The following is a 27133-nucleotide window of genomic DNA, read 5'->3' as shown; positions in this document are numbered from 1 at the left end:
CCCGTGATCAGTTCCCTTGAGTGTGTCATCCACAAACTGGAGCGTAGCTGAAAAAGTGCTAAGGCAACTTGTGAGTCGTTTTTGCTGGATATTACTGCCCGCATTTCCTATTTCAATGCAGAATATTTTTCATTTCAGTTTTATCATGTCGCCTGTTGACTTTGTCCTCACAGATGTCAGTGTCTTGAAGGACTGTCGCTTCTTATGCACTGGACATGTGTCAATGTCATTTACATTTCATTCAGATTCATTCATGTTCTCTTACCAATAAGCCAGAACAGGGAACATTGCTTACCGCAGCAAATAATTTGCAAAGCCACGCATGCCTGCGAGTCAGTGTGTTATCAGCTTGTTTCCCCATGTGTGTTCCTTCACACCCAAATGAATAGATGTTACTTTTTCATTTTTATTTTTCACTCTAATACATATTTTGGCTGTTGCAATTCTCACATGTATTTTAGGTAATTCGTTCTCTTAGTACGTTCAAGCTGTTTAGTGCCCCTGGGTTTGAAGTAGGAAGTATTTTGTGTTTATTTCTAAATCTATACAGATTTGTTTTCGTCTGACATTTTTAGTACCAAAAATAGTAGATTTAACAAGCAAATATTAAAGCAAGTTAACTACTGCTGTCTTTCTTTGTTTTTCCCCTAGGACTGGTTTGGTGTGTTTTTTCACATGAGGAACTATTTGAAATATTTGGAGAAGATGAGATGTTTTCGGAAACGTTCCATGGTACCAGTGCTGGGAATACTGATCACTTGTCTGCTCTTCATGAACTTGTATATTGAGGATGGATATGTTGTGGTAAGTCCTCTGCCTCTAACAGGTCAACTGACTACACGGGGATACCCATATGCCCTGATATATTACGGATGGATAAGTACATTTATTACATTTACAGAATTGCGGGGGCCCCTCTACTGAGGACGGACATGGTTCAAATAACCTTTTCTATGGGGTGTATCCATTGGTCTAAAACCATGTTTCAGCTTGCTGCACCCTTCACAGGGGAAAAATATCCATTTGCATATCCATCTGGTCCACAGTTTGTACATCAATAAATAAATACACATGGATTGTTGATATCCCTTTCAGAACTTTCTGATCCTTGCACAACTCTGGTTTCCAAAACACTTATCTAGTGTTGGTATAATCGGCTCCCGAGGCCTGAACTGGGAAACGCTCATAAATGGCCAACAATTGTAAGTCCCACATTTCCAATGATTTGTTTTCGTAGTATCAACAACAATGATTCTGCATCTAAATGCATTTATCATTTATCCGGACATCTTGTTTCAAAAGGGAATCATAACAACTTGTACATGCAACATGTTTCGGAGCTCAGCCCTGCTTCTATATATAGTAGCCTAAATGGAAAACAAATGTAATAAAGCACAGTCCATTAAAAGTCGTTCTGGCTGTTGTAGCAACATTTATCCAGCGGCATCACATGACTAAAAAATGCTTTGTTCTCAAAGCAGTGTACGCGAAACCATAGCAAGCCATTCACCTGTTTGTGACAGTTCAATAAGGCCCCGTATGTAGCAGGACTGGTTCCTTAGAGGTACCATGGTGTTGGCTTGGTCAACAGTCACATTAATGTTTCCTGCTTTCCTACATAATGATGGGGGACAGACTTAGCCCCAGGGAAGTCTAGGCCTCAACGTGTATTTCAAAAAACCTAGCCGCCAGAGATATCTCAAAGCAAAATGTTCCAATGTGTAATTTCTTTCAGAGTAGATGGCATTTGAGAGTCTAAGAACCCAATCCATACAAGTACACCCATATGCGATTTCCCCTCTAAGGAGTTTTAGGATCACATGCCACAGCCTACAGTTTTCCGGTATATTCTTATGACCACTCTAAACACTCTTTCTACTCATGGCTTTTCACTCCAGCTACCCCTTCAACAATCTACTGCCATTTGCTCTCATTGTGAACTACGCTCTTTTAAACTTTAGTCATGTCATTCTTCTCTCTGTTCCTCTCTTTGTTACTTCATGTTTTTTCTAGGCTACCCATTGACCAAGCTGTCTACACTTTTCACTCTTGTTTTCTTTCTACTCTCAATGCACTTGTCACTTTTGTCCTTACTCCCCCTCCCAGAAATGTCCTCTACCATTGCTATCTCCTTCTCTTCCCACTCTTCGGAATTCCCACTGTTGTGCATAAAGACATTGACACGTTCCACTGCTGATCTAGCTCTTCTTTCTTCTTACCATTAGTCTTATCTTCTTACCATTAGTCTTATGACCCTCCTTGCTGTCACCTAAAAAATGCAATTTTTGTATCTTACACTTTTCCCTCTCCCCCATCCACTATGTCCATTCCAACTCCTTAATCGTACTATTTACCCCTTGCCCTGATTAATCTCTCATCCCCTCTCACTTCTTTATGATTTTATTAATTTCTTAATTCTAAAATGTCTTCCCTGTTCTCTTCTTTCCCCCTTCTCCTTTGCAAGACAGTCCATTCTCATTCCATCTCCCATTTTTTTCTCTTTCTCTCTTTTTTCTGACTTGTAACACTGTATCCTATTGTATACGTGTTAACCCAGTTGCCTATCCTCATTCCATTCCCTCTTTCTTGTTCCTTCTACCTTCTGCTTCTTCCCTATCTTACCACTCTCCTTAATCTTTCTCTCTCTCCTTTCCATTTCTCCTTTAAGCACGCAGTTATTCTTAGGATTCTAAACATACCTTCATTCGACCCCACTATAACTGGCAATTTCTGTCCAATTGCTCTCCTTCCTTTTCTTTCTAAACGTCTTGAACATGTTGTATACGCATAGGATTCCTTCTACCTTAGCCAACATTCACTTATTTCTCCCTTTGAAACTTATCTCCTTCGTGGTTCTAATTCCTTACTTTCAGCTTGTCACAATAAATGTCCTTTGATACTTGTTCTTCATGACATATCAGTTGCAGTGGATACTGTTATCACAATACTCTCCTCTTTATACCTGCCTCTGTTGGGATTACTGACTCAGTTTTCCAATGGTCCCATTCTTATCTTGCTGAACTTACTCTGTGTCCTGGACAGGCTTTATCTGCTTTTGGCTAGCCCTTCAGTTTGGTGTACCACAAGGTTCTGTCTTAAGTACCCTCCTCTTTTTTTCTCTATCCTATTGTACAAGGATGAGTAGTGGCTTAACCACCTACTCAGCCCCATTATAATACTAAACCAGAAGTGATCCCAATCATAAAGGTGAAACACGGCCAGTACGAAAAGTATACATCGATTTCCATATGTTGTAACTCTGGCCGAGGGCAGGCTATATCTACAGGAGGGGTGTGAACTGATAACCGTAGCAACCAAAGCAGCAATGGCACAAAGACTTCAAAATAAAAGAATGCCCAATCAAGTATCAATACAATTAGTACTTAGCAAGGGGGGTGTCAGCCTCCCAGCCAATGAGAAGGTAAAAATGGGATCCATTTTCTGAGTGTCCTCAGATCAGTAGGCCTCCATCTTCCCTAACCAGGAATCAGGTAAGTGTGCTCCCCTGCAGACTGTGTCCCCTTTCCCCACACCCCTTTTCTACATATTTACGCACCCCGACCCGCTCCTGACTTACCTTGTGCTTCCCTGTCCCTCGCCGACACCAGGAACAGTAATGTTTCTGGTGCATCTCCAACTCCCAAATGGCTTCCATGGAAAGGGAGAAGGGACTCCCTATAGTTCCCTTCTCCCCGATCCATGGTGGCCAACTTTTTTTGTACTTTTTTCTTGAGTTGAGAAACGGCTAATGCACTGCTTCTCAACTTCAGAAAAATACACTATTAGAACCATGGTGCAATATGTCGGGTACTAATATCAATAAACCGCTTGCTGGGTGGGCATTACTGGGTCCAGTAATGCCCCCTGCCCCAGCTCAGGTTTATTGATTAAATTTAGCCTTTTAATTAAACTATAGAATTGTAAATAACTAAAATAAAAACTCAAGGGAAAACCCACCCCTGTAAAAAAAAACACAGAAAATGCATGCTTTTGTAAAATAGCACTTTTGGTAGGTGAACAGGTGTTTTCAACAAGTTGCCTTGTAAGTTGAAAGTATGTGGTGCTGGAGTAAGGAGCCAGACAAACGGTTGGCATTTTCACTAGAACTTAATAATGAAAAAGGCCTATCTTTCCCTGTCCCCAAAGGGGTTCCCCTACCTAACTAAAGGATAACCTGGGTTCTAGACATCTGGAAGGTTGTCAAATTCCAAGTGTCTGTCCTCTGTCTAAATCAGCCTACTCTAGCTCTACCACTAACTAAAGACATTAACATAAATAACTCCAGGAGAAGGACTTCCTTCTGCTGGTTCAGTGGGCTCAGCCCAATGGACGTGTTTCTGTTAGTCTTTAATGATAGTTCAACTTATGCTCTTGTAGGGAATTGCAGGAGAATGACTCCCTTCTCCTATTCTAACAGGTCAGCAATCACTATCTTCTCCTGGTCAGCTTGGTCAGCCTCCAGACTGCTGTTGGGTAACCGTTTGTCTTAGTTTCTGATTCAACAATTATATAGAAAACCATCAGAATGACTCCCTTCTCCTGGTTGAGTTGGTTCAACAGTTGGCTGTCTTTGGATAATTACCTGCAACAGTTTTTATCAACCTTTGCAATTCTTAACAGGCTTCTCTCAGGGCTTGCTTAAAGGTCAAACATGCCATTTGTTTCCAATACATAGTTATTCCTTTCCTCTTGTCAGTAATAACAAGGGGAATTGTTCCCATAGTGTCCGTGATTCCTTCTAACACTTTGACAAAGGAGACTGTTCCCATGGTACTCTCTAGGCTTAGTGTCCCTGTTGAGGATAAAGCGTTGAAGGAGGCTACCACTGCTATGTTCTTCTCTTTTAGTCTCTTTGACACAACGAATGAGATGAGGAAGATCACTTGTGATGTACTCTTGTCTTGGTACTTTTACCACATCTCTGGAGATGAGAGAAATGAATCCTGGGCTTTCTTTCGATTTGATACTATTGACACAATTACTGCAAAGAGGGAGATTACTCCTGATGTCTTCTTCCGATTCAATACTTCTGGAAAAATTACTATGACGAGGGAGGTTACTCCGGAGGCTTTCTTTCGATTCAGTACTCTTGATACTATTACAGAGACGATGGAGATTCATCCTGATGCCTTCTCTACATTCAGCACCCTTCCCCCAATTCCCTACCAGGTCTCCCATTACTCCTGTTACATCTTCTTTGACGGGGCTATATCACTGGTTCTTCCTGGGGTGGTGGGTTACTGCGTTCCTGCTGAACGCTCTCCTCTCTTCTTTTTCCACTCTCCGTTGCTGTGCTTTGGCTCCAGGCAGTGTCAGCGCAGTTAACAGACTGCTCGGTCCACCTCCACAAGGTCATATCACAGTTGGTTGGTTCCAAGTTTCCAATCAGGCCTGTTTTGTGTTGGCCTGCCAAGGACTCTTGCAACATGTTCTCGGCATCCTCCCAACTGGAGGTTTGCTTCACCGGTGTAGTTTCTTGCTTCCAGATTTGAACTTCCCGGGTCTGCCAGGCTTCACGCCTGCTTCAGTTCCCATTGAGACCCTTCTCCATTTTCATGTCACAGTGCTGGGTCCTTCCCAGCGGTGTGTCATAGTCTTTTGTTTGTGTCCATTGTGTATTTTACATGCCTCCTCTGCGCCACCTCTTCCCAGTACCTTCTGTATTTGGCCAAGGAGTAGTTTGTATGACTTCATCAATCTTCTTCTTCACAGTACTCAGGATATATGACTTGAGATCAGACTGCAAGTCTATTTTAGTTTTTCTTCTCTTGGTAGTATCAATTCTTAAAGGAAGAAAGGAAGGAGTATTGCAATAGCAAAAGGCAGTGAAGGGAGGCTTAAAAGTCAATATTGTCCCAAAGGTGTACCAGAAGGACATGAACTCTTCACAGTATTTTATTTGTCTTGGATTCTCATTGGGGTGAAGCTGGGCTTTGTGCTTTCCGGCAGTTGTTTCAGTGTCGGGATGGAGTGAATTATGTTGACAGAGCAGCAAGATAGCACTGAGTCATTATTAAGACTGAGCTCTGCATGGATGGAGTCAGCGCTCAAGATGGTGCAAGTAGATGGGTCCGAACAGTTCGAATCAGCAGTTGCATCGAAACAATGCTGGGTGAAATCCATGTGTGACACGGCTGCTTCCAGAGTGTTGCATCAGTGGTTGAGTCTGTTTGAGACAAGGCCTGTTAGGACGATTCAATGCTCTATATGCAGCAAGCCGGATGCTTCCACAGAAGGAGCCAGCACTCGAGTGAAGGTGGCACTGATCTTTACTGGTGTGAGACAGCATTGAAATGGGTCAAAGATGAAGGCTAAGCAGCTCAAAATTCATGGATTGCTAAAAACAGGACTGTGCATCCTGTGCCAACTTGCAGGACATCTAGTGTGGTCGAAGTGGCTTAAAGACGGCTCGGGGTGGTGAAACATGATTCCAGGTGCTCTTGGACTTCTGGGTAGCTGGGAGTGCCAATCCAGCAGCTCCAGGACCGGGTGAATATTTTTGAATATTTTTGCTGCTCTCCCACTTCAAGGAGCTTGGTTGTCACCAACATGGTTTCCTTCCCCTCAAAATGCATGGTCCAGGCTCCAGTGCAGCCACAGTGAGGCCTTTGTCCAATACTATTCACTTCCACTGTTCCCTAGGGACAAAGCTCCCCTATGCCTTTGATACCCTCTGTCTTCAACTCCCTGGCAGAGCACTTTGTGATAGGCTGCATCCTCAACATTCGTCCAGATTAATTCTTCTTGTTCCCATGGAAGACCAGAGATGAATTAAATAAACGTTAGCAATACCAACTGTTTGGGCTTTTGTGTAGGCATTTAATAGCTGTGCCTGGCATATGCCTAATACGCATACATGAGCCAAAACTGTTGGGTTTCCCAATGCTTGTTTTTAACAGGACTTCAGTGAAGGACAGACACTAGTGCTTAGAAATTGAGTGGATGAAGGCAGACCTGGTTCTGGAATTTGTATTACAGCTTTAGCACATTTACAGTCCCAATTAAGTCATTAACTCTCAGAAGACTACTTTGGAAAAACACTGACTGGCATTTCAACTGCAAAGTTTGATGGTAAAACTTGATTAAAGCAAGCACAAAGAGTTTCCATGAGGGGGTGTTTTGGCTGGTGAGGGCCAGTAACTACGTGGAAATGGCCAACACTTTCAAGTTGTGTGTCCCTCCTCATGTCTTCCTATCTCTACTCTAATGAAATGGTTTCAGCTTATAGGTTGCACAAGTCCCACCTAATAGCCCTGAAGTAATCTCATGGAAGTAAAGAAACAGCTTGGAATATGATTTTTGTAGGGCATGTTTAAAGTATAGTAAGAATCACAGCAGTCACACTTTAAACAATGCTGACAACACTAATGTAAGACTATGACATAATTCTGAGCTTTTGTATGCAATTATTGATGCTAACATTTAGACATTTCTCCTTACATGTGCACAGCTTTTGGTAATTCTTTGACTGTGGGGATTTAATTTCTTATTAATATAACATCTAATATTGCACTTTTTATTACAATGCTTAGAAGCAGGACAAATATGTCATGGCACACTTCTTATAAATGCGATAATATTAATTTTATATTTTGTATTGAAAAAGGACTGGCGGGAACAGTGGTGAGGAGAGGTTGCAAGGCAGATATGATAAATGGTTCTTTTTATCTGCACTAGGTGTATAGCTCAGTGAGTTAAATGCTGAACTGTGACGTGTGCCTGCCTGCACTTTCTATGTTAAAATCTTGGCAGGCCATAATCAGCCCTTCATCCTTCTTAGGTTGATAAATTGAGTATTATTACATTTGGTAGTAATTCTACCATTGTTACAGCACTTAGAAGTGAGAGGGTTCAATCATGAAGCTCTATACATAAACGTGATATAATAAAATATTCTCGCAGCTTTAGTCAAACTATAGACCACAGTTGCATCAAAATGGAATATTTTGGCATGCCCAAAATGAGGGGCCATAGAAAAATAAAACAGTCAAGCTGATTCTATATAAGAAGCTCTTGAAGTGGTGCACCCAATCGACCTGCCCTAAATATGCAAACCCTACTCTGTACCTGTACCCTTGCGAAAAAAAGTACATTAGCCACCAGTGAAAGAAAGCCAAAGCTTACATAAAATGAGGAATGATCCTGGCAGGGGAATTGTGGTACGAATGTCAAACTGCAGCCTGTATTAACTGCAATATGCACACATTTCACCTGACTCTAATCTGTAACAAACACAGTTTATGTGTGCTGCATCTCCCCAGCACCAGGCCTCCTGTTGCTCACTTCAGGGAAGGGTAAAGGGGGTGAGGTCTGGCTTTATGGAAGGGGTCCACTACTGTAATCCAAAAACTAGAAATACCTCCAGAAACCAGTTATGCTCAGTCACCAAGCAACCAGCCTGGTGAGGTTACACACATGGTGATAATGGGGCATGACTCTGACCCAGAGGAAACCTGTGGTATTCTGGGTCTCTGCATCATGAATTTCAAGACTCTGGAAATCAGAGCCTGAAGATTATAAAATGGGACAATAAGGTGATTCAGAATCAGGCCTGGCGTCAGGGCTTTTCAAGCTATTCAGTTAGAATGGGACTCTACTCTTTGCGGGCCCCCCTTTGACTTTGACACAAAAGCTTAATAGCTTTTCTTAAGTGGTCGTTTGGGGGTTAAAGCTACCCTGCTGGCTGCCTTACTTTGTTTTGCTTTGCAGAGGCCAGGAAACCTGCCCTCTGATAACCTGTAATTTACCATCCTCTCTATTGCTACATAGAGGGTGTGCCACAGGATGAGGTCACACGGTGAAGTGGAAGCTATGCACATATGCCCTAAAAAAACATTAGTCCTCACAAATTGAAGGCTGGTGCACTTTAATTATGCACTAATAGCAGACCATCCCAAAAACTGTTCAATAATCACAGACATGTTTCACCTTTCTTTTAGCTCTTTGGAGTGGGGTATCTAACATGCTGGGAGATTAGTAGTGGAACTCATCAAGCTAGTCAACCTTATATCTAAAACCAGGGAAATCAGTCATTCAATTTGCTTTAGGAAACATATTCTCATATTATAATCTATGCACCCCACAGCTGCCTCCCCTAACAGAAGTCCTTTAGCTAGGTTACACTGAATTCACTCTTACCATTCCTATGATACATGGATTTCTCCTGGGATTTAACAAAACTCACCAACTGAAACTGCTTGTGCCCCAAAAAAAGTCCTTAACATTTTTCAACTACCCTTTTACATTTTAAATCCTCAGACTACACCAGATCAATGCCTTCGTATTATGAGCATATACAGGCAGGTTTTCACAGTTGTAGGTAAGAGGGCCCCAACCATCATTTTCGGATGCCCCACTCCTCCCCCCTGCACGTCTAAGAATGGCCTGAATAATGGTGGTGGGGACGATGGAGGCCTAGCTTCCATATGGATCTTCCATTCCATACAGAAAATACTTGTCCAGCCGTGGTTAGTTTGGGCTTTTTAATAGGACTGTGAAGGACGCGCAGTGACAGGCGTGGCAAGACGTTGCAGGGTGTTTACAACTCTAATGAAGTCATTACCTCTATGAAGACTGCTTTGAAAAAATAATGGCAGGCACTTTGAGTGCAAAGTCTGATGGTAATGCTTGATTAAATAGAGCTCATAAAGATCCCATGAAACTCTCAAAATAGAAATATTGGTGAAGTAGGGTGCCCTCTGTACTGATTGATGCTATGGTAGACCACATGAGGACTGTAATAACTTGGAATGTATGCTAAGGCTCATTGTTAACTGTGTACAGGACTGCTTCTTTCAGTGAGTCAAACATGGAAGTAACGATATCCTTCTGGTCCCCGACATCCTCGACTTCCCCATGTCCCATGCCAGCATGCATCATGCTCATAACTTGGTCCCTGGGACCAACTGCACACCGTTATCAGTGACGATGCTCTCAGACGTGCCTTCCCTGTCAAAACCTCCCTGAGGAACTTCAAAACCGACTCCGTTGTGACAGACCGCACAGAGATCATCACTAATTGCACACGAAACACAATCCCTGATTGCCCTTTACACCTCACCATCCATACCGGGCCACCAGTAACACTCTCTCAAACTCTTCTTGGTGAAGGTGCATCCGAGATGCCCCATATAGGCCAGAGCCACCAACCTGCCACGTACCTTGACCGGGGGCACCATCCTGTCACTGCTTGTGACACCCCAGTGACTGTCTGAAATCTCATCAGCTACCAAAGCATACCTCCTGCCAACCTCTGTGTCCTTTACAACGGTCCAACGTTCTCTCAGGCCCCTCCTAAGCTCCTCCAACTCAGGATCATTGGTACTCTTCTCCCTCCACTCCTCCTTGTCTATTCCTGGCATGATATATGTCACCTGCACAAACTCTTCATCCTTCACACACTCTTCCCCTTCGTCACACCCCAGCAACCGGGACAGGCAATCAGCAACTGCATTCCTTTGGCCTGAAACACACTCCACAACAAAGCTGTAATCCTGCAGACCTACTATCCACCGTGCTATCCTCTGTGAAACCAAACACAGACCCTTACTGGTGTGCACCTGCACCAACGTCCTTTTATTGTTGCATAAAAAGTACAGCAAACCCCAGAGAAGCGTGTGAAAATGGTTAGTGCCCAGAACACAGCAAGCGCCTCCATCTCAATAACAGAGTAATGCATCTCGGAATCAGGTAATACCATGGACGCAAATGCCACGGGTGTATACTCTCTGCCCTTCAACTGCATCAGCAGGGCACCCAACCCCAGTTTGCTGGTGTCCACCACCAACACAGTCTTATCCTTTACAGCGAATGTTGAAAAATGATGGACAATACAAGATTGTTCACCCATAGATGTTGAAGTTACAACCACAAAGGTTAACTTCAAACCACAAAAAGATGGAACCCACGTACCGTACCAAACCTGACAAACAGTACAAACACAAAACACTTGAGTGCTAAAAACAGCCAAGCAGATTACTGTAGTTGGAAGGAGCTGGCTGGGGGGCTGGATGACGGTGGTATATTGTCCTATACTTGCAGTTATCCTGTACACTGGTAATGAAGGTATTAACCTTACTCTGGACATTCCTGGTACTTACGTAGTGAAAGAACCCCGATAAAACACAACCCTTTTGTGAATCTTTCCCAAACTCCCCTATCTTTTTTTGGGCTTTCCTTCTACAAACCATATGTATAGGGTGCATCATTCTAGTTTTATTGAATAGAAGTTAACCAAGTAGGAAACTCACATTGCATTTGTTTGTTAGATAAAGGGCCAGTCCTCGAAATGTGGTGTGCATGTGACTTTGTGACGGTAGTCTTGCAATCAACCCCTGCTAGAAAATATGCTTATAAGGAGACAAGTAGAAAAAATCTAGTTCTCAACACGAGATTTTTTAAATCCATTCTGTATTAATTCCACTGAATGATGAATACATCAGCACCTAGTAATTGCAATACAAGTATTGCATAGTTTGGTAATTATTAGGCAATAGCTGCATCCTCAAAATGAACCCAATCCATAACTCCATTTATATTTCCAGATAAACATTTGGAATTCATTCGTTTACAAGGTAGGGGCATGAACAATGCTTAGCTTTTTTTTAAGCAATGTATTTTGCTGGAATTCAGCGTTGAAGCTAGTGCATGAGACTAGCAATACACTTAAAAGAATCTGGGTCAGGAGTTTGCTGCAAGACAAGTTTCGTAGTCACTCAAAAACACTCTCGAGGATTGTGGCAAAGGCCTTTACTGCAAGGCTTGTTATGCGGTATTGCTTACCACACCACAACTGTATTTCATGGCAGCAATTCATTAACGCAGGGTCAGAACCCTAATGTCCTTCTAAATAAATGATTGCTAACCTCAGGAGTGACACCTACACCTCCTACCAGACCGTGCTCCCTGCCTATTGCGGACTACAAAGCTCCTGAAAGGAAATCTATACCCAGGCTCGCCTGGCATGCAGAGTATTTAGGAACACTTTTCTAAAAACAACTTCTTGCCATGCACCTCATTCGATTTCTGCGCGAAGCTCAGTTTTTAGGAATGAAAAAAATACATACATTGTGATGAAGGGCATTTTCAGGAAGAACTAAACAAGTGGACAGATCGACTCTTGAACAGAGGTTATGACAGTAACAATTTAAAGGGTGGCACGGACAGACTCAGTTCCACTCAAGACAAGCCATGTTAAATCCCTAAAAGAACGCGCCAAAGCAACGAATCATCCGCACGTTCACTTAAAACCCAATTGAGGAAAGATTCAAATGAAATAATTAAAAGGATTGAGAATTGAGAATTGATACTTAAATGGTCTCAATCTGCAAAGAGATTCCTTTGTTTCCTTTTTTGGTACATAAAGGGGCAAGCAACGTAAGTGATTTCATCGTCCAACCAGGTGTTCCCAGTCATTACTTGCTGAAATATAAACAGGCACACAATAGTTCTCGCTGTAATAATGACATTAAGGGTAATGAATTTCAGTGCATGGGGACGCGGGCCTCCTCCCACCATACAAAGGTGACAAACTGATGTGACTTACTGTCAAGATGTGGAAACAGACTTTATTAAAACCCTGCCCCTCCACGCTCGACCCCCAGACATCTGGGATCCATACGTCGCATGTCTGATTTCTACTTCGGACATGACCTTGTCACGAAACTCAACCCCAGGCTCCACCGCAGACAGGGGCTGTACCCAGGTCGAACCAGTCAGTCGGCAGCACATAAACTATATAACCCAAACTGCGGTATACTCGCGAAGATGGCAACAGGCGATGGGAGTGTGGGGCGGGAAGCATGTTATGCACTGTTTTCTGTTTTTCTTGTTCCTAAAAAAACTAAAATAAAGTTTTTAAAAAAAGGGCAATGAATTTCAGTGTCTGAAAAAATAGGAGAAATAGGAGAATAATCCATTTGAAACACTTTGTAACATGCATAACTTCATTTGCAGTTAATTTGATCAATTGTCATTTTGGAATTTTATATGTGGAGAGGTGCCAAGTATGAGAATTAATGGAAATAAGTCAGGCACTCATAGAAATCTTGAAGACCTGCTTTGGCAAGACATTCCAATACCACACATCGTTAAAATCACACCCTTAGTAAAGAAGGTGGTTCTAGATCCAAAGGACCCAGGCAATCTACGACCCATAACAAACACCAATTTCATCCTGAAAATACTGGACAAATTGGCTACCCAGCAATTACAGGCCCACGTGGAAATTCAAGAATCCCTACACCATCGGCAATCGGGTTTCAGAGCTGCTCATAGCACGGAAACAGCCATGTTGGACCTTCAAAATCATATGCTGGGCCTCATGGACAAAGGGAAAATGGGGATTTTGATGTTATTAGACTTAAGTGCGGCTTTCGACCTGGTGGACCACGACCTGCTGGTCAGAGCACTCAGAAACAAAGTAGGCTGTTCGGACCTGGCCTTGAAGTGGCTGGTTTCCTTTCTTACCAACCATCAAGCCAGAATTCATTGGGGTGACAACTTCTCAGACCCCACCCAAATTCTGTTTGGGGTGCCACAGGGCGCAAGCCTTTCACCCATGCTCTTTAATGTATACATACAAGCACTGCGTGACCTACTGACAGAACTGGAAGTGTTTTTCTGCAATTATGCAGATGATACGCAGCTTATAATAGAGATAGAGGAATCACATCAGAAAGACAGCGAGAAAGTAGACGCAATATATAGCAAAATTGATGAATGGATGCAATCCAACTGGATGTGCCTAAATGACTCAAAAATGGAGCTGATGCTTTTTGGCTCCAGCCGTCAATTGGAAAAATTGGGTGGGGAGTATAAAACTTTCCAGATTAAAACAGCCATCATCACAGTCTCCAGTCAAGTAAAGACGCTGGGTATGATGATGAATTCCTCGGTTAATTCAGAGGCTCAGGCGAATCTCTTACGTAAGAACACTGCCTATTATCTGCGATTAATGAGGGCCATCAGACCGTTCTTGAATGACAACAACATGGCTACCATTGCCAGGGCAGTAGTGCTATCAAGGCTGGACTATGGCAATGCCCTATTGATAGGTGGAAGCGCCAAAGACATACACACTTGCCAAGTCATACAAAACGACGCAGTCAGTATTGTAAAACAACTGGCTAGAAGAGACCATATTAAAACAGCTAGAGAATCTCTCCACTGGCTCAAGTCAAAGACAGGATTGAGTTTAAAGCCCTTACCTTGGTACACAAATGCCTTTTTGGCAAAGCGCCCCACTATTTGAAGAAAAATATTGAATTTTATACACCCAAGAGACATCTTCGCTCAGTTGGTAAGAACCTATTAGTCGAACAGAAACACAGGCTCAAATCCGGTATGGGCAGATCTTTCACAGTAAAGGTGGCTCAGATATGGAATACCCCTCCGATAGCTCTCAGAAGCCAAGAAAATCACCGCCAATTTCGAAAACTACTGAAAACCCACCTATTTAAATAGTCCTCTTGATACCCACCGGAGCCAGAGATCTGGATGTCTAATTTACCCTGTACTCATGGTGTGTCACAGCGCCCTGATGCCTGCAGGCTTACGGCGCTATAGAAGCATATATAAATAAATATAAATAAATAAATAAAAATGAACAGGTTCCATGTAGAATTCTTGAAGTATTTATATTGAAGTTTATAAAGTGCTTTTGCTTCACAAAATAGTAGTATGATAGCCAAAGTAGGCATAGAAAAGGCACTTGCTAGACACAACTGTAGTAGTATTAACAACCATTGTTGGTAGCAGGTGCAAAATGGTGCGAGCACCTGGGCATCTAATAGCTGTGCCTGGTAAAAGCTTAAACCTATGCACAAGCCAAAAATGTTGCCTTTGCCAATGTTTGTTTTAAACAGGACTTGAGTTGCTTTACCAATGCTAGTTTTTAACTGGACTTCAGTGAAGGACATGCAAAGTGATTGTAAATCGAGTGGCTGAAGGCATGCCTGGTAAGACATTTTTATTACACCAGTAGTGTGTTTACAACTCCATTTAAGTCATTAGCTTTCAGAAGACTGCTTTGAACAAACACTGGCAGGCACTTTCAATTCAAAGCCTGATGGTAAGGCTTGAGTAAAGCGAGCTCAAAGAGTTCCAACAAGGAGGTGTTTTGGGAAGGTAGAGGCAGGTATGGGTGGGAATGGCCATAAGGATCAGAATGGCCATGGGCAGGTAATGGGTGGGCACATTACCAAGCACCTACAGACTCTGTGTCCCTCCTCATGTTATTCCATCCTATCTGTACTCCTATGCAATAGTTTCAGCAAACAGGTGTCGCAAGTGACACCTAATAGCTGAAACTACAAAAGTACAAGATGACCACCTCCCAAATGACATTGGTGCTGTTGCCTGAATACCTTAGGGTGATTATGTGCCAGCCAGCAGAAGTCCAGACACATGGAGGGAACCTTATTTTCTCAGTGTTCTGAGCTTATCCATAATGGATAAATCCCTGGTTTGTTGCCCACTTACTTTGTATTAACAGCCAGGTACTACAGGAAATACATAATATGGGAAGATTGCATTACGAGATGGGCAGGCACATTTTGAATTGACTACTGATGCATTGTTGAGAGGCAGATTAATACGTCATACATAGTTCTGCCCCACCCCCTGTTCAATATTGCACAGGTGAGAAACGTTCCTCACTAAGACAACCGTACAGTCCTTATCCCAGGCAGGCATAGCAGGAGATGGACACAATCTAAAACTGAAGGTGGCATGAGTAACCAAATTAACATTGAAACAATACATGTGCATACATTAGACAAAAAGCAAATGTGCAGTCAACATGAGGAATTCAAACACTAGGTAACAAATGCATTTTTACATGAATAATATTAACATGACATTCATAAGACATGAAGAGCATCTGGACTTTGCATCTAATGCCTTTCCATTGAATGCATTTACATCGAGGCATTTCCATCGAAAAATATGCATCAAATGCATGTTTTGGGGGTAAAGGGTTCATTTTTATTGTGGTGTGTTTTAAAGGCTGAAAAAACAGGCGTTTGGGGGGGACCCCCAGCACCCCACAAAAAATGAAAAAATAAAATGCATTTGATGCTAATTTTTTTGATGCAAATGCTTTAGAAGGAAAGGTATTAGATGCAATGAATTTGATGCAATGGCCATAAACCGACATGAAGAATACTAACATAAGTAATGTATAAGCGTAATGCAACATGAACGGCATGCAAATATAGCTTGCTAACATAGAAATGCAACAGTAAATGGGCAGCCATCTTTTCCAAAAAGGAAGCCACAACACGCTTCTAAGTAAACGAAAGGCCTCAAGGCTTCACGAGAACTCAAAATGCTGAAATAACAACATACAGAACTGTGCAGAGTGCTGACAGTATCTAGCAAACCAAGCCAAGGTTACATTGAATAAGGAAGGATAGGAACAGCAGAGAGAACACATGAGATAACAATTCCCAAGATGCAAACCATATATTTTCAGATTAATTAAGAGCACAACCAGCCTTTGTAAACCAGGTGTAGGACAATTAGAAGCCAAAAGACTCCATGAAGAATAACGCAAGCATGAAGCCAGCTGTAGAAGAACCATAACACTCACATTAATATTTGCTCAAATCCTAATAAATGCAGGGTGAAATAATTCCAAACACCCACCTTACATGACCAATAATTGAAGAACACTGTCTATTAATTAGCAACAAACACAGATAAGACACCTGCCTTACTCCTTACATGTATCCCCAGACACGAGATGCCACACAAGGCCAAATACAAAGAGATCACCCTGGTTCATGGCCTAGAAATGAGGGATGGTATCTTCTTTAATTGAAAGGAAAGCAAACTGTGGACCTCTCTCCCCCTACTCCTGTCTGGCTCATGTCTTAATGACCTGTCAATTGTCCAAGGTTGGTTAGGAAGAAGCCAACAAATAAGGCTCTCTAATGTTATGCCGCCCATGAAGTAAGGTGCCAGCCAATTGCATATTGTAGACGTGATGTCTTTTTACTGTTATCAATTTAGAGATGGTCTCAGGAGGAGTCATCAGACAAGCGTTACCCAGTAAGAAATGTAACTCCTATTAAATGTTCATGTAATCACCACTATTAATTAATCCCTGTATCCCATAGGTTTTGGTAACTAAAATGACAGTATGATGTCTGTTATGATGTATATTGCATAGATAAACTGTTAGTTTTGATAAGCATGCCAAGAGCGCCAAGAATTATGCGTGTATGCTGTCCCTGATTTATTCTGATGATTATAAAGCTGGGTTTTGCCTTGCATTTTGTCTATTTCCGTTATTGAGTCCAGTTTGATCTAGCTCCAGAACCTCTATGTACTTTGGTACTTCTCAGGCCGTTTAACAGCATTTTCATTTTAATGCATACAGGTCTAAAACTTAGGACATCCCCATTGTTTATGGGCTCTTTGTCAAATCTATGGTTTCTAGCTGCTCTTATCAAATATCATGTTCTTATTCATATGCATTTAATCTGAACCCGTGTGTTTATGTGGGTTATGCTGTGCATTGCTTTGCATATCTGCAGCCTTTATCTGCTGTTCAGCAGAAGCTGTGTTCTTTGGGTAATTAATACTTTATTGAGGCCAGATGAGGTCAGAGGGCATTTGTGTCTTGTTAATCGCCTTGTGCATTCTTTGTTCAACAGCTTGTAATCAGACCACTGCACTTTTATCCATTTCATTGCACTCATTGGAAGTCATGGAGTCTTTAAATCACGTATCCTGCAAAGGACTGATGTGCTTGTAACATTTAATGCGGGGTGGCCATTGTAAAGTGTCCTGTCATTTAAAAGTTGCGCTTCCCATCGATTGTGAGACATAAATGTTCCCTGTTGTCTTCTTTTCTGTTTCTTTGAGTTTGCCATTTTGTTTTTAAATAACTCAATACTTTTCTCAAACGCAGCAGCGGTATGTAACACGCACGGATTGGACCTGCCATATTCATTTCCAAAGAGAAACCAGAAGTAGATGTGAGTGACAGCACTAGCCAGACTCCCAATGCACCTGAAAAAGTACCAGGCTGTACCCATTACTAGTCCTTGTTCCCTCCTGCACAGTGCTTCCGGTTTCTGGCCTTGCCAGCTGGCAGTAACAACCCTTTGGCTGGCACCCGATCAGTGCCATAGTCGACATCCCGGCGACAGACACAGGTCTGCTTGAGAATGACCTGCAAGGTTCTCGTGCCGCAGTCACACTGAAACTGCCCAGTCTCTTCCAGCTCTCATGCACACAGACTATGCCCGCTCCTCCTGACCATTTCTACTCACCGGGTGAAAGAGCGGATGGTGGCTGCACCGGTGAGCCATGACCTCACGCTGCAGAGTGTTCGCACAGTCCGGCTAGACACTGTTCTTCCTGGTATGTCAGGCTGTGCATGTCCACCAGCCTACACCATAAGCATGACAACTCTCCCATCCCAGCTCCTATGACTAGTGTAGGGGCTTTTTTAGAACAAGAGTATGTTGTACTGCACAAGGACACCACAGGATTACTATTTTGGAATATAAACATATAAGGTTACAAGAAATATAAGCAAATGCTTTAACTTATAGTGCAAGCAAAGTTTGGAGTTTATTCATTTAAAGTAGTATTTAATAGAAAAAGAAAGGCACATTTGTATTTGGCAAAGTGAAAACGTGGCCGACAAATTGGAGTGTCTCATGCTGCTTAATAAATGCACAGTTCAGAACTGATCAAAAGGTAGTACCATCCAATATGGCCACCACTTTAGTGGCATCAAAAGGCTTCATTTAAGCGAGATTGCAACTCATAGAGTTCACAGGAGGAGCATTTTTGGGCGGGGAAAGGCAGGAATGGGTGGGAATATCCATAGGGATTAGCATGGCTATGGGCAAGAAATGGATGGGCTCATAACCAAACAACAGTGAATCCCTCCTCAAATGCAATGTCTCTGTCCCCCTCATCATATGCCATTCCCCCCTATGTGTACTTGAATCTGTACATGTATGCAATAGTTTGGGCGGTATAGGTGTCGCAAGCGACACCTAATAGCCCAAACCAAAAATGTGTGCATGAGAACGAAAGAGCCTCAAGAAATTAGGGCTTGAGACAGGAGTGAAAGATATGAAGGGCGTGACAAGAGCAAATAAATAAAGGGAATGAGTTCCAGTGCTTCGGAGCAAAGAGAGAGATTGAGCAGAAGCCGGATTGAGGACAGGGAGGTTTAGGAACAGGGAGAAGGTGAAGAGTTTAGGACGGTAGAAGGTGGGAAGGGCAAGACTTTGGATGCATTTATAGAAGATGCAAAGAAAATGGAATAATATAGCAATATTCGCTGGGTCAGCAGGCTTCACAGGCCAGTAATGAACGAAGCAAAGGCCTTAACACCGGGCCCAGGGCCATTACTGGCCTGTGAAGCTTGTGGGCTGATTATTGCTATTAGCAACCCGGGTTTAAAAAAACAGGGTGCTGATAGAAATGTATTTGTTTAAAGAAATAGGCCACATGCTCACTGTGACCTGTTTGTTGAAAAAAATACTGAAAATGGAAGGCTGTGGAGCCTCTGTTCCATTTCCATGGTGGCATTGGAGCTTCTGAGGAACGGCACAGCGGGCAGTAAAAATGACAGGTAAGTGGGAGGGGAGAGTGGGATGGAAGTGGCAAGGGTACCGGGTTGGTGGGGAGCAAGTGGAAAGGTGGCACAGTGGGTGTGAGCAGAATAGAGCTTGCTCTAAACCCAGCACAGCACAGTTAGAATCAGCCTGGGTTTGGAGCAAGCCGATTGACTGCAGTACCTGACCCGGGTGCTAAAAACCAAGAATCAAAAGAAGATGAGAAATAGAAAGATGAGTAGGAATAATAGAAGAGCCTGGTGTAATGTAGTCTTGTCTTGTATGTCACTGGCCTGGAATGCCTGATGTCAGAAGGTTGATGCATGAATGCAGCTCAGGAGAATGTTGGGTGAATCTGTGAGGGAATGCAAGAACCCAGCAGGTGGTGCTAGTTCTCCACTAGTCTATCAGGAAATTGTGAAGAAAACGTTCATGGAAAAATGTCCAGTGTGCCATGTTTTCAATGCCAATGTTACAATGAGCGGTATATCGAATGCCTGTCAAGGTTGGCAATTAAGACAGTTTGTAGTGGCAATGTAGCATTGAACTTGCGTAGTTTAACGGGTGCTGTGTGTGAGATGGCGGTTAATCTTGCAGTTGCAGCGAGATCCGACGTCCTCAAGGCCATCAAGTGAATGATGACGCATGGTAGAATGCTCCAGGTATCGGCGTAGGACAGAATGCAAGGAGTGCGAACCTCAGCAGTGCCACACGTTGTATTGTAATGTAGTATCCGTTCGAGCAAGGCATCTCAGTAAACGTGCTACGTGATCCACATAATGTGCAACGTGATGCGGAATCAGGGCATTTTATTTTCAGCAGTGTGAAAAGTAGCAGTGGGAACATGTCGGGCAGATTATGTATGTCGGAGCAACGCGTTTGTAATTGTTAAGGATTTCAGTCAGGCGATACACTCTGCTCTCGGCCTAGTGTACAGCGCAATGGAAAAACCTATTTGATATATGGATTCAATTATATGAAAGCTGTGCCACTCGTATCACACCCCTTACTTAAGAATACCCCGGCCCACGCTGGACCAGGAATCAGGCTGGTTTGTAAAAGGTATTATTTATTTATTTAAGATCAAAATCACAATATATATATTAACAGGTAAACAGCAATCACCAATGGGGTGACAGAACACAGAATAATATCTTTAATACACTGGGAATCAATTTATAGACACAAGCAGAAAACTGCACAGAAAATAATAACTTTTGTGTTGGTTTAGATCAGATAGCACTATGGTTAGAGGTTCCCCCTGCAGCAGCCCTCAATCCCCCAATAGGCAATGCAAAGAGATGGAAAGAGAGAGCAGGTATTCAGGAATAGTACAGATCAAACAGTGTCTCACTTTCCCCTTCCCCCTTACACAGAAAGAGAAAAACAAAGTGGGCATTTCAATTGTCAGCATGATTTTTAAAGTGGCTGAGCAAGACCTCTAAATGTGTGGAAAAATGCTTAAATTATTCTAAATTCTTACGGTAGCCGCTTTGAACAGTTGCACACAATCACCAGCAATGATTTAGTCCAAAGAAAACATTTGAAATCTTAAAGTCCAGGTCGGAAACAAAGGAAGCTATTTCACACGTGTAAACATTTCTCAAAATGGAAATTCCAGGCAAACCTTTCCATGTGCGATAACGGGAGAACCGCACTGTTTTGAAAAATATTGACTATGGACTAGAGCATCCCAGCTAAGCCACCAGGACGGCACAGGTAAGAGTCAGGAGTGATTTGCAACTCAGTCCTGGTTCCTCGCTGTCCACCTTGGAGCGCTAGGCTGGTCACTCGAATGAAATTAATAGATCAAAGTTGTCAAAGATGACTAGGAAATAGGACGCTTTTACAGATAGACAGAATAAGATTTCACTACGGATTCAGACAATGTTACTGATTATGGAAGTAAGGACAGTTCAGAGGTTAGGAGGGGACAAGATAATGCATGGGAATCAACAGTTTTTAGCTTTCTGTTAATACTCACAAAACAATGGATTTAAGATTTTGAACCGTCAGAATTCTGGATCATTGAATCGGATCTATCAGGAACGGCCAGCTGGGCACATTGGACTGGACAGGGCAGCAAGGCGCTCTGGTCACAGCACGGCACAGGACTGGATGGGATCTACCCTTCTTGGTTCTGAGGATATTTCAATTCAGCAGGAAAGCATTAACAGCCCGCCCAACGATATTATGATTCTTCCCCTAGGCTTTTGGGGTTCTCTTCTAGAATTTGATGCCTAGCCGAGAATGGTTCAGCTATGCAATATGCCTTTGCTTTGCCAAGTTTATGGAGTCTGGAACAAGGAAGATGTAGATTTCAGCAGCAGGGCGATCCGCGAGCATCAGGAAAGTGAGTGGATCTGTCTGTGTTTATGTGCTGTCAGCTGTCTCTATTTTTGCTCTAAAATGACATCATAAAGGGGGTGTGTGGGCCAGCTTAGCTAAGCTTGCCCCTTTGAGCTGGGATAGGGTCAACACTTCATCTCCGCCTTGGATATGGGGTGATTGGATCAAGGCCGGCTGATATCACATTTTATGATTTGCTTTACAGTCCTCAGAGACCTCCCTTTAGCCACTGATCTCAAAATCGTATTTTACACTAAACAAACATTTCTACATTAATCACCTTTATATAAATCGCACACATAGATGCCATGTTTTGTGTAGCATCTTTTCATCAAAATCTCACAGCTCTAGGATCTTGTTTTAATTTTCTACAGAATGTTGTCCTTTTCCCTATGCACACAGTTTCCAAATGTTATGCCACTTTCCACAAATGTGCATGTTTAACATAGGGATAGGCGTATACATTTTCACAATTCTAACAGTAATACATTTTGCATACAATCACATATCTTGCCAATCCTGTCCAGAACATGTCACACAGTTCTGCCGCCTCTTCACACGTGCAGCCAGAAATTAAATTAACAACTCTGTCATTTTTATATTTTTCACCATTTTGAATAGCAAGTTATAAGTCTTTTAAAATGTGTTCTTTGTTCATGTTTAGCAACAGATGGTCACTTGGCTCCGCCTCTTTTTGTCTCCCTGCAGTCCAAGGCATCCCCCTCCTGGCTTGTTCCTTCCAGAGGCCATTTACAACCCCTTTTCACACTTCCAATTTCCTGGGCTGCAACTTTGTCATTGTTCCTTTGCCTTCTGTAGACAAGATTCTGCTGTAACCTGCAATTAACACCTCCCCGTGAGTTTCTGCTGAGAGGAAGGCCCTCCTTCCAGGAAAAAAAACTGCTTTTCCAGTTTTTTGCAGCTTCAGCCAAGCTGATTAACTTTTGAACCTAGCAAAAGCCACATGTGTTGCATCACATACAAATACATTTCTTTCTTGGCCTTAAAATCTGTGGAATCAAAAACACAACTAAAATCTGTATTGCTTTTTGGCAACAATCCTTTTTCTCTTTGCTAATCCAGCAGGCTTTTGAATTCTAGCTCACTTTTAAAGTTTCATCAGTCTCCTCTGACAGCTGTCATTCAGGTGGCCCAGGGTACTGCACCCAGAATTTGGCATAGAGGCTGTCAGTTTTTTCAGACTTTGTACATTTCACAATGCTTCATTTGATACATGAATTTTAGCACCAGGCAAGATTTTAAATGTTGAAAGTGTTGTGTGATAGGCATTTTGGAGTTTTTAGCAACAAAGCAACTGACGTTTGTAGGTACATTTTGGGGTTTCCCTTGCAAAGTGCTGCTTCTCTGTCTGCACTCTGTGTGCTGGTCATAGGACCAACTGTCACATTTCTGCAGGGTGTGCTCTATTCCATCGCACATGCACCATGGGTGGCAGGTTGTGCATCCTTCTTTATGTGTGCTGAAGCACACGGTTTTGGTAGGTTTTTGGCGCGCACAAGGGTTTTGCCACTATTGTTGCTGTTTCTTTCCCCATTATTGGCAGGGTGATGCCGCATAGCACAGCGGAGTGGGTCAATTCATCCCACATAATGGAACACTCCCCATCAAGACAAGAGAATGAGCATGATAATTGGCAAATAAAGTATGGCAGACTGCTGTTGCAAAGAAAGATGACTGTTGGAAAGGAACTGTACTTACGCCGTACATGTTATTAGTAAGATGTGTCCTCGTTTGGAAAATGACATTTTGAAAATGTATATTTTTTTTATGCACTCTTGTTTTTGGAATGGAAGTCCGTCTGTTAAACATAATGATGAAGGTTTGGTGTTAAATGTAATGCTGAATGTTAATGGTGAACACATAGTTAACCTATGGACCGTAGGGGTGATAGTTTTGGCAATAAAAATGGAAAATGAACATTTTAAAAAATGATTTGGTGTAAAGGAAATAAATAATTGAGCAGAGTTTGTGGATGTGGTGCCAAGAACAATAAGGTTTAGGGAGACATTAGGTTTTCCGGTTACAATACAATTATTGCTGGTTTTTTTTCAAGTACCCTAATCAAGCCAACACATATATTTAAGCAAATTGTGAAGTGGCCTGGTGTTATAGAGAAGCGCATTTGCAGAAGAATACTAAAAGACACATTTTATTGAGTGATTCAAAGGACATTTTGTTAAGTGTAATATGGAAATTGCATGCAGAGTGTAATGTCAATGCAGGAATGTTTGAACAACAATGCAAATGTAAATTTAAATTAGTGGAAAATATGTATAAATTAGGGCGTGAATTACGGAACAGGAATAGTGTATTAATGGTGTTATTACATGACAGAGGGTCATACATACCCTGATATAGTAGTTGGGCCGTTGTCGTGTGAAATGTCTTAGGTTGTGGCCCAAGTGTTGTCATCTTTCAACCATACCACATGTGTTGTAGGTTGGTTGGAGTACAGGGTATCTAGTGTATTATTGAAATTATAAATGTTGAGATTAAAGATTGGACCTATGTGTTCAGTCACCTAATTGCCAGAGGTTAGTTGTGCAATTAACTGAGCAAGAGTATCTAGTGTATTGTTGAGATTAAAGATTGGACCTATGTGGTCAATCACCTGATAGCCACATGTTAGTTGTGAAATCATCTGAGCGATGGTGATAGATTGGAATCTAGGTAAGTTATTCCAATATAACCAATATAAAAGATTTAAGAGTGTGCACAAGGAGATAGATAGTTGTGCACCACGTACGCTCATAAAGGAGGTACATGAGTGGAGATTTACCAACCAAGAATGGATGGGTGTTGGAAAGTGAGTCTACTGAACAAAAAAGTTAATGTTGGAAAAAAGTATAACGTTTACACGTGTATACGAGGGATGTTATATACAGGAGAGAAATGTGAAATCAGCTAGGTCTGTGTCTCGAGTTCCAGCTTTATTACCACCAAAGAGACTTCATAACAGAACCACTAGGGAAGGAGAATAGTAGATGAATAGCTGAGTTTAAGACAGAGTGAATTGGGGTACGATGGAATGCAGGGAGTCCAAATAGAAGAGCAGAACAACAGACAAGACAGGATAATGTCAGAGAGAGGATATGAAGTTTAATAGCATGAAATAAAAGGAAAGAATGAACATGAAGAGTATTATAAAGATGGAAATGACAAGACCAAATCATGTTAGAAATGTGAAGCGAGGAAAAAAGAGAAATGAAAAGTGATGCCAAGTTTATGCACAGATTATGAAAAGAAGAGACTTGAGGGAGTAAACAGTAAGGGTGGAGGATACCTAGGAGGAGGAATGGATGTGAAGGGAAAAAAGAGCACTTCGGTTTTGACAGGGTCAAGTGGGAGAACGTGAAAGTTCATGCAGGATTGGATCGAAAAAGACAGTGGGACAGAGGAGAATGGAGAGCATCAGTAAAGGATGAAAGAGAGAACAATCTGTGAATCATCTGCATAAAAGTGGCAAGAGAAATTAAATGAAGCAAAAAGAACAGAAAGGGGAATAGTTGTGAAAGGGTGCCATCTGCCAAGATGTGAAAGCCTCAGCTTTTTAGGGGGATTTTTTTAACATTAAAATGATGCAGGTAATTTCCTCACTGAAAGTGTGGTCTGCGAATCAAACTCCCCCTTTCAAAATGCTCCATGTCAACATTTTAGTGCCTTGTAACCAGTCTATTGACATCTACAGTGCCATCTCTGCAGTGGCACAGAGCAGGTTCAAATGTAGCTTATGCATCCCTGACTGCTGCTGTGGCACATACTTCTTCATCCTGACTTTAGTGGTAATTCAGTTGTAAATCTGCCAAATTACTGCCAAAATCAGCTACCATCAACGCCACTCGGTCTCTGGATTTACCACAGGATTCTGAGTGGTGGTATGGCGGTGTTAGTCCCCAACCGGGGAGTCCATATGACTCCATGTAGATTTTGGATGATTAACTATGAGCTGTAATTCTGCTGTGGTAAATTCACCAATTTCTGGCATTAAAGTGGAGGATTTACCTCCAGTATAATACTGGAGGAAAATACTCCACTTCAAGACCAATCTCATAGTTTGGTGGTGTAGTGAAAACAGAGGTAATTATGCTACCACCAAAGAACGAGGTGGTAATGGAATTAACACCACTTGTTTACTGCTCTGTCAAACTTGTAATGAGGCCCAAAGTCCTTGCAGGGTGGGGCAACATTTTAACAGTGTGCACCTCTGTTCTAAATGTTGAGGATTGCATAATCTAGACAGCCCATTCGCATGCAGATCTGTAAATATAAACCATGCCTGGTTCGGTATGCTGACTGCAAGAATCACACAATTATTAAGCCACATCAATTTGATATCCAACCAGTGTGAGCAGTGTGAGTGGAGCTTCAGTATAACAGGAATGATGTATACTGGGTCTAGGCTGTGTGACGAGTCCAGAGTATTCATCCCTTCTCGCCAAAGGGAACCATCCCTTTTGAGGCTATGAAGGTGAACTCTCACCATAAGACCCTCCCTAGGGTCTAGGCAAGTGGGATCTCACTGGGAGTGACTCTCCCTTAGGGGACTAGCACTCCCCTTCCCTTTGGATCCAAAACATTGTGTCCTTCTTATGTAGGTAATGTGGAAACCATTATGTTATCTGAAAATAATGGAGGTATTACTTTAAGAAGAAATGGCTATGAAAACGGGACGAGGCGGCCCGAGCCGACAAGAGAGAGCGGTACGCAGGGGAAGCTGCCTCACCTTAGAAAAAGGAGAGGCAGAGCCGAGTGCAGCCGCAGATCGCACAGTACTCTGAGAAGCAGGAAAGGCAATTTGAAGACTCTGGAGGACCAGGGTAGCATTCATAATACAAAATGAGCAAGGTTATGGAAGCCAAACCAACATCTATTCCTAACTGTCAAATACCAAATGGTGACAATGACTGCTGTTTTGCAAAATGTAATACATAAAAAGCATCTATCGTCAGTGCATCGATAATCATAGGACACTCAACAAATTACATATAACATACACAACATGGTACAATTAATGTTCATCAATGTGCAACAGTCTGGATATCCAAGTAATCAGACAAGGGATTCGATAATCCAGCAAGGGTCAAATCTGTAGATAATAACTGGAGATAAACATGAAAAAAGGCAGCTAGACATGAACTAGCAGCAGGTAGTGCTATTCCATGTACGAGCACTTACCC

At 42.3% G+C, this 27133-nt stretch overlaps 1 protein-coding gene across 3 annotated transcripts in view; it reads left to right on the top strand.

Annotated features, from left to right (window-relative positions):
* The window catches only part of MGAT4C (MGAT4 family member C), a 1956087-nt gene that overhangs the window by 1818067 nt on the left and 110887 nt on the right, over positions 1–27133 (top strand). For all 3 annotated transcript variants that reach the window (XM_069629325.1, XM_069629326.1, XM_069629327.1), the window contains one exon: positions 652–804. In XM_069629325.1, coding sequence (XP_069485426.1) covers positions 676–804 — 129 coding nt within the window. In that variant the 5' untranslated portion in view covers positions 652–675. The remainder of the gene's footprint in view (positions 1–651; positions 805–27133) is intronic.

This window comes from Ambystoma mexicanum, chromosome 12, assembly GCF_040938575.1.
Source record: "Ambystoma mexicanum isolate Mex_15411 chromosome 12, UKY_AmexF1_1, whole genome shotgun sequence".
In the NCBI taxonomy this organism is placed as follows: Eukaryota; Metazoa; Chordata; class Amphibia; order Caudata; family Ambystomatidae; genus Ambystoma; species Ambystoma mexicanum.
The sequence above is the reverse complement of the archived record's forward strand: the minus strand, read 5'-3'. Positions and strand labels throughout refer to the sequence as shown.